This window comes from Myotis davidii, unplaced genomic scaffold (assembly GCF_000327345.1).
Source record: "Myotis davidii unplaced genomic scaffold, ASM32734v1 scaffold534, whole genome shotgun sequence".
Taxonomy (NCBI): Eukaryota; Metazoa; Chordata; class Mammalia; order Chiroptera; family Vespertilionidae; genus Myotis; species Myotis davidii.
This window is the reverse complement of record NW_006286678.1, coordinates 5,076,642-5,084,868: the sequence shown is the minus strand read 5'-3', so window position 1 is coordinate 5,084,868 and position 8,227 is coordinate 5,076,642. Positions and strand designations below refer to the sequence as shown.

The following is an 8,227-nucleotide window of genomic DNA, read 5'->3' as shown; positions in this document are numbered from 1 at the left end:
GAAGGCAGGAGGGAGCCGCGCTGACTCCTTGGGAGGTGGGAGGGAGTCACGCCACTTCTGCTGGAGCATGGAGGGACTAATGCAGATTCCATGGGAGGTGGAAGGGACCTGTTCTGCTTCTGCGGGAGGCAGGCCCACCGTCTCCTCTCCGGGTCTGCGCTCAGCTGCGGAGGCTGCAGGCCAGCCCCCTGTCTCTGTCCATGTCTGTTCTGGCTGGAGACACCTCCAAGCCTTCACGGGCCCCAGGTGGGAGCCGCCTCCAAGCCTTCGTGATCAGGATCACGGGCCGCAGGCAAGGGGCTCCTGGGTCCCAGGGGTGCTGCCTTGCCTGCGGCCCGGCTTTCTGATCGCAATCACTGGCTGGGGTGGGCAAAGGCACCAGCCTTCTCCAATCCAGGGCCAGGGGGCAGGGCAAATGTGGCCCCCAGAGCCGCCTTTGCCTTGCCACCCAGCTCTTGCCTGCCGCCTGGGTTTGGCAGGCGGCTTCTTCCGTCCTTCCCCTTTTGCCTCCTGGGCATTGCACCTACTTATGCAAATTAACCACCATCTTTGTTGGCAGTTAATTTGCATATTGCCCTGATTAGCCAATGGGAAGCGTAGCAAAGGTATGGTCAATTACCATGTTTTTCTATTATCAGATAGGATATATATATATATATATCCACACACACACACACAGACACACACACACACACATATACACACACACACATACATACATACATACAGAGAGAGAGAGAGATAGGAGTAACTTAGAATACTTACCGCATACAATACTATATTTTACTCTGTAAACCTTTGGCTCAGCATTTGACCAGCCCTGATTGACAAATTGCAATCTATGTCTTGCAGATGCTGTTGATGGAGTGATGAATGGCGAATACTACCAGGTACAGAGTACTCTTAATTGTGTTGAATTATAGTGGTCAAGAGTCTTCCTTTTTTGTAATTTGAATGGACTGATTCAGGAAGGACCCCACTCCCTTGATTTTCCTGGATATATTAATAGCTGATATGTTACCTGCCAAAGTAGAAGGATTCGAAGAGAAGTGACACTTATATAGAGCTTTTTTAAAAAAATGTTATTGACCAGGCCCTAGTGTTAACCAGCTTTATTCTCAAGAAATGACCCTTGATGATGATGATTATGATTATGATGATGATGACGATGGAGGCTGTGGTGAATTTAAACACTCTCTGTGATGTGCTATGAAGCACTGTTTATACTTATTTAATTCTCCCAACAACCCGAGGGATCTGTACTGTTGTTATTCCTGTGTTACAGATGAATAAATTGAGGCACACAGGTTAAATCAGTAGTCTAAAATAGTGGTCACCAACCGGTGGTCCGCAGACCACTGGTGGTCCGTGAGGTCCAAAAGGTTATCGACCACTGGTCTAAAGTAACAAAGGTAGTAAGTATGTGGTGGGGCCAGCATTTGAACCTTTTAAACCAAGGGTGAACTAATTTTTATTTTTTCTATAAAGAGCCACATAGTAAAGATATTAAGCTTTGTGAGTTATAAGGTCTGTCAAACTACTCTTTTGCTACAGTTTAAAGCATCCATAGACAGTACATAAATGAATGGGCTTAGCTGTGTTTTAGTAAAATTTAATTACAAAACAGGTGGCAGGCCCCCTGATTTGTAGTTTCCGATCCCAGGTTTAGAGATTGTCCTTTAGAGTGAAATAGAATGGGGTTTAGATCCTGGCTTTATCCTTAGTATAGGGATGGGGAAAGTCCAGCCAGCAGGCCATATAAGGCCCGAACTGGCCCTGCCAAAGCATTAGGGGTGAGTTAATTAAATGTTTGACCAAATATAGCTGGCTGATGTTTTTAAATATGTTTTTATTTTAGAGAGGAAAGGAGGGGGAGAGAGAAACGCTGATGGGCTGCCTCGTGTACTCCCCCTATAGGGGATCAGGCTCGCAATCTGGGCAGGTGCCCCAACTAGGAATGGAACCTGTGACCTCTTGGTGCATGGGGCAACCCTCAACCAGCTGAACCACATGGCTAGGCAGCAGGCTAATTTTTAAGTTGATAATTCTCTGTGGCCCGTGAATGATGTTACAAATATCCAAATGGCTTTTGGCAGAAAAAATGTTCCTCACCCCTGCTTTACTAGCTATGATTTTGGACCTGTCATTTTTTTGTGCCTCAGTTTAATTCCCTAGCTGTGAAATGGGAATAAAAACTTGCTTTGCAAGGTTTTTGGGGAAGAGAGCTTTTATGTGCCTGAGCTTTTATGAAAAATGCTAATAAGTTAGTTACTAATACTTTAAATAAATTTTTCCACCTTTGTAGATAGTCTAGTTAGAATAATTCTCTAGAAATTAAATTCCGTTTGAGTTTTTGTCAGTTTGTTTATTAGCTCCCAAATCTAACCCACTATAAAGAGCAGTCTGCGCACGTGCATGCACGCCTCACGATTGCCGGCGTTTTTATTTTTTTCCTTGATGGGTAACTATACATTTTCTTTTGGACTCTTCTCAAATTCACTATATTTTGATGAAGGTGGTATTAAGTGACCTATTTCCTGCACTGTATAATAGCATTTAGGTCTTAAGGTCTAAGCCGTGCTCTACTATGTACTTACCTTTGTTACTTTGAAAATATCACCTAATCTCTGTGTCAAGTCAGGAAACCAAAACTGATAACACTGTTTCCCAGTAACTCCATTACTCACCTCCCTGACTTTCCTATCTCCCACTCATGTCCCATTTATTAACAGATAGGATAACAGCTACTCTCCTTCTTCCTGGGCTGTAAGGATTAAGTGTGGTAATGTTGAAAGCTCCCTATCAGGTTGTGTTATTGGTATTAAGGTCATCCTTCAACATTTTTACAATCTTTAGTGCTGTACATAACCAGGGGTTCTAACTTGGATGCAGTGCATTTCAGGAAGGAGTTTTTGGTACTGATACAGTACAATTATGTTTTGTGTTAAGGAGAGTAATGGTCCGACAGACAGTTACGCAGCTATTTCACAAGTGGATCGATTGCAATCAGAGCCTGAAAGTATCCGTAAATGGAGAGAAGAGCAAATGGAACGCTTGGAAGCCCTTGGTAAGGAATCCCTTTCTGTCTTTGGGTATCTGTTTTCAGTGGAATAGTTGACCTTGACTCTCCTTTTATTCCTTTTTCACTTGAATTAGCCATTATGCCCTTGTCTAGTGTTTGGGATGATAATTTTTCTAAACCTGAAGGTCCCAAGGCTACTCATGTGGAGATCCTTAATGACAGGCTATTGTGTAAGGATTAGGGCAGCCCGAAAGCAGCCAGTAGATCCTCTCCTCTCAAGAAGAGCAGAGTGGTGCTAGGGAAGGGAGCCATGGACGTGGAGTGAGAAGACTGGGTTCAAGGCTCAGCCTTAGCCCTTACCAACTGTGCACACTTTCTTGCACAAACCTTGCAGAATCTGTTTCTTCATCTGAGAGGAGTAAGATCAGTGTTCCCCTGGGAATTCTGCAATGGTATTTATGAGAGCGCTTTGTAAACTTGAAGTAGCGCTTAAGAGGAAAATGTGAGCTATGTTAGAAAACATACAATTTGTTTTTCTTACCCTCATATCCCTGAAAGTAAGTTTTTACGCTTTTATGGGTAAGGAAAGTGAACAGCATAGGTAGAATAAGTTTTTTAATCACACAGATAAGAAGTAGAGTCCGAGTTTCAGTTTAAGTCTGCCCTGTTTCAGAGTCCATACCCATCCCTTCAGCCACATTGCATTTAGTATACACCATCTTGTTAGGCAGGCCAAGCCTAAGATCAGCGCCAGCCAGCCCGGCCTAATGTGAAGGGCTCTCTGTGTACATGAAGTGTCAGCTGTTGGTATCTGTGTATGCGGGTTTGAGAGTTATGGCAGAGTGTGGGTATTTTTTTCCCCTCAGCTTTTTACTAAAATTTCAAACAGAATAGTTGAAAGAAGATACGTGTATTGTAAATATACAATCACATACTTTTTCTGGTCCATTTTAAGAGACAGACATCATATACTTCATGCCTAAATATTTTATTGTAAATGTAGAAATATAACATTCTTCTCTATAACCACAGTGTCAGCATTATTCCTTCCTAGACACCACTGAATTCGTAAAAACATGACTCATTTTTCAGATGGTGTAACTGACACCTAGAAATAGGAAGGGTTGTGACCCTGATAACACAGCCAATTAATGTAAAATCTGTTGCCTCTCCAACCCAATTTATGTGACTCAAATACTGGGCACACTTATATTTGAACCTTTACAGCACTATCCACTAGTTATTTCTGCGGTGATGGAACTACTCTGTATCTGTGCTGTTCGGTGTGGCAGCCACTAGCCACATGTAGCTATAGAGCACTTTAAATGTGGCTTGTATGACTGAGAAACTATTTAATTTTAATAAATTTAAATAGCCGCATGTGGCTAATAGCTACTCTACTGGAGGGTACAGCTTTAGGTAGATGAAAATAGGTCTTCATGGTGCCGGCAGCCTCTATTCTTTGTATATCTCTTCTTAGTAGGCTTAGAGGCAGGACTTAACTGGTATTGCTACTACTAGATATTTTTCATGTTACAGAACCCAACTTAATCTTTTCCCAAAGTTTAGCAAAGTTGTCTTGTTTGTGGAGAGTGTTCACTTTAGTGTCTGTGAAAATTGCATTTTCTTCTTCAGTTATCAAATTGAACATTTGGGAAATATTCCATGAAGTGTATTGTCTTCTTAACTGAAGATATCTTCCTGAGGGAAGTCAAACATTTGACCTTACATTCTAACTGAACTGAATTAAATTGATCCATGAACTAGGTGTTTCATCATTTTCACCTTTTTTCTTTGCAAGAACTGTGAGAAGGCACAAAACACTAAGAATAGAGAACCAAGTGTCACTGGTTTGCAGCTTAGCTACTGGCTGTTGTGAAGTAATTTGCTTTTCTGTGAATAGTAATGAGGATGGCCAAAGAAGACAGCTGTCAGTGTGCCCTGCTTTCTAAGGGGACTCTTTATCCCTCTCTCTTCTCTCGTCCATACTCAGAGATTGTATTATGGCTTGGATAATTGTCTCATCAAGCTAAACGTTTAAGAATTCTAAATTCTTATTGCCAGTGTCACTTCATAAATCTGTAAAAGAAGACAATTTAAAGGACTGTTTTATGCAGAACCTAGTTTGTACAAAGGGTAACAGTTTTTATTTAGACAAAAATTTGAGTAAATTTCCATGATATTTTATTCCTACTATATAATAACATTTAAAAAGTTATCAGACTACACAGAAAGAAAATACTCCTCAATCAAAGGGCAATTTTTTGGAAGTAATTTCACCAGTCTTGAAAAGGAGACCTTACATTTTGAAAACAGTATTTTCCAGTTTCTTGCCCACATGGCACTGGCAACCCTCAGCATCTCCCATTGCATCATAGCGCCCTCCATTCCGCATACACTTAGGGACGTGGACAGACATGCACCAGAAGTTTATATACTGAGTCATCAGTGGAAAATCTGAGTAAAATAATTATCCTCTGAGCAATAGGTCACCATCTGATAAGATAACAGGGTGAAAGTTTTTATAATGTGAAACTTGGGGTTTTTAGATGCTCTTAGGCTGTTTCTAGCAGTTACTGCTTTCTGCAGGTTGTTTCTATAAGACATTTTTTGCAAAGTCCCTAAAATATCCTCAAATGCTTCATTTCTTCCCTTGAATGGTTGTCATCACCATTGCTTTATACTCTCCCCCTTGAGGATACTAATTACAGGGTGGGCTTTGGCTCTACACTGTCCAAACGTTAGTCTGGACCACTGGCTACCACCTTCAGTCTCATCTTAAGATTATTTCTTGGCTTGCTTCCCTTTCTGTCCCGCCCCTGGAGGCAGCATAATGAAGTAAGAATATGTGAGCTTTACAGCCAGACCTGGGTTTGAGTCTTGGTTCTGTCACTCACTGTAACCTTTATAATGATTTCTCACTTTCTGAGCTGTAGTTGTTCTCATTGCTGACTATGAGACTACAGTTTACCTTCTTGGGATTGTTGTAAAGATTAAGTGAGAAAGGATGTCCTTAAGAGCATGTTTTCAAGTGCAGTATCTGGGTAACTTGAGGTGTCAACTGCGGCAGTGGCTGTGACATACTGCCTTTTCTCCCACTATCTACTGACGTGTCTCTTTATTTTAGTTAAATGTTAGGAAAACCCACATTTAAACCCGAAAAACTTCCTGCTGGGTGTGCATTTTCTCTAATTTCTGGAACCTTTGTGAATAACTGCTAATAATGATCCCCAACGCCCTGCAGTTCGCTCCACTGGAGTTTCTCTTTAGCTCTGTCACAAACTCACTGTGCAGTCTAAGCAGGGATAAATATTTTGCAGTCCTCCTAACTCGAACATCTATATTCTACTGTTCCTGGTTCCTAAATCTTCTCTACTTCTGGTAATTTTCCTAATAGCATCCTGCTTCATAGAGGTGCTTCTACCATATTTAGTTAAGAGAGTGCCATCTTGTGTTTTATAGAACAATTGTCAACCTCAGGTGTGGAATATAAATTGTGAGATTTTGTTAAAAGATTATCTAATATGGCCTGGCTGGCATGGCTCAGTGATTGAGCGTCAACCTGTGAACTGGGAGGGCACGGCTCAATTACTGGTCAGGGCACATGCCTGGGTTGCAGGCTCATTCCCCAGTGTGGGGCGTGCAGGAGGCAGCCAGCCGATCAATGGTTCTCTGTCATCATTGATGTTTCTCTCTCTCTCTCCCTCCCTTTTCTTCTCTGAAAGCAAAGATATATTTTAAAAAAAGGATTATCTAATATGAATAGCCAACCCTGAACTGATATTGGCCGCATTGTTAAAGAATCATCTGTAGCCCTAACTAGTGTGCTCAGTGGTCACAGTGTCAGCCTGCACACCAGAGGGTCATGGATTGGATTCCTGGCCAGGGGTTTCAATCCCCTTAGGGCATGTGTGGGAGGCAACCAATTGATGTGTCTTTCTCACAGCAATGTTTCTCTCTTTCAGTTCTCTTTCCTCCCTCTCAAAAATCGTTGGAAAAAATATCCTCCATGAGGATTAACCAAAAAAGAAAAAAAAATCTGTGATTGCTTTTTCCCTAGTTGGTGCCCCCAAAAGCTTGTTTCTATTAAGTCAGTAGTTCCACTCTTGTGCCACCCCCCACCCCCCGGCCGCCCCTCCTAAAGCCCTAAAGAAAAAAACAAAAAAAACTACCAACTAGTGATGGTGTCAGTGGACTGGGATAAAATGTGGTGAAACACCTTGGATAGAATCGCTGAGGTCAAGAGCTGGATGTACAAACAGGGAAACATAGAATTTTTCCTTCCCTCCTCACTGTTCTCCCAATATACATTTGCACAGGCTTTGTTTCATTTGTGTCGTTTTCCTTTCTTTCAAAGATGCCAACTCTCGGAAGCAAGAAGCAGAGTGGAAAGAAAAAGCAGTAAAGGAGCTGGAAGAGTGGTATGCGAGGCAGGAGGAGCAGTTACAAAAAACAAAAGCAAACAACAGGTTAGTCCGTGGTGCTTCTGGCACAGCTTGTCTTCCAAGATTGAGTCAAACCCATTTCCAAAGCCAGGATAGGTTCTCAGCTGCTACTATCTCTTTTAGTGTGAAATGTGTTCGCAGGTTTTCGAAAAATGCTTGAAATAAAGGGTGCAAGTCTCTTGGTTCATGTGAGCATAACTTACTGTTAGCCTTCCCAGTTATAGTGAGTTTAGCTCTTCAACCGAGAGTTTGATTCATATGTACCACCTGTAATGGTATGATACAGCAAAGGAAAAGTTATTTCATGGATCAGGTCCATGTGTAAAGATGTAACCCTGAAATGAAAGGCCGTTTCATGACTATAATACCAGGATCTTAGTCCACTGGAAATGATGATAAATTTCATCATGTTGTATCCCCTAACTACAACCCTGCCCTCTGCAAGCTGCTTCACAGAGGAGTCTGTTAGCGGGAAAATGTGATTGGTAATTAGGTAGCCAGAGAAGGTCATCCAACACAGCGACTTCAGAATTAAGGGTTCTCTGGGTATTTATTTGTATCTAAAAAAATCTTGAGTTGACTTTTAAAAAAAATGCTCTTGAGTCGTCGGAGGAAACAGTCCAGTATCCCCACTGACCAGTAGGTGTGTCCTTAATGCTGCATGCCTAGCGTCCATGAGGAATTGGCTCAGGGAGGCAGAGGCAGCGCTGCTCGCCACGGTGTCCGTGGGCTTGCTTTCCCTGCTGGATTGACTTCACTC

At 42.1% G+C, this 8,227-nt stretch overlaps 1 protein-coding gene and 1 long non-coding RNA gene across 6 annotated transcripts in view; one reads left to right on the top strand and one right to left on the bottom strand.

Moving 5' to 3' along the window:
- CLTA (clathrin light chain A) overlaps positions 1–8,227 on the top strand; it is a 64,573-nt gene that overhangs the window by 31,430 nt on the left and 24,916 nt on the right. For all 5 annotated transcript variants that reach the window (XM_015560527.1, XM_006758493.2, XM_015560526.1 and 2 more), the window contains exons 2-4: positions 853–890; positions 2,950–3,067; positions 7,380–7,491. In XM_015560527.1, the coding sequence (XP_015416013.1) occupies positions 853–890; positions 2,950–3,067; positions 7,380–7,491 (268 nt within the window). The remainder of the gene's footprint in view (positions 1–852; positions 891–2,949; positions 3,068–7,379; positions 7,492–8,227) is intronic.
- Positions 7,498–8,227, bottom strand: part of LOC107182247 — an 8,895-nt gene continuing 8,165 nt past the window's right edge. Inside the window, exon 3 of the long non-coding RNA XR_001512967.1 lies at positions 7,498–7,734. This is a non-coding gene — a long non-coding RNA (uncharacterized LOC107182247). The remainder of the gene's footprint in view (positions 7,735–8,227) is intronic.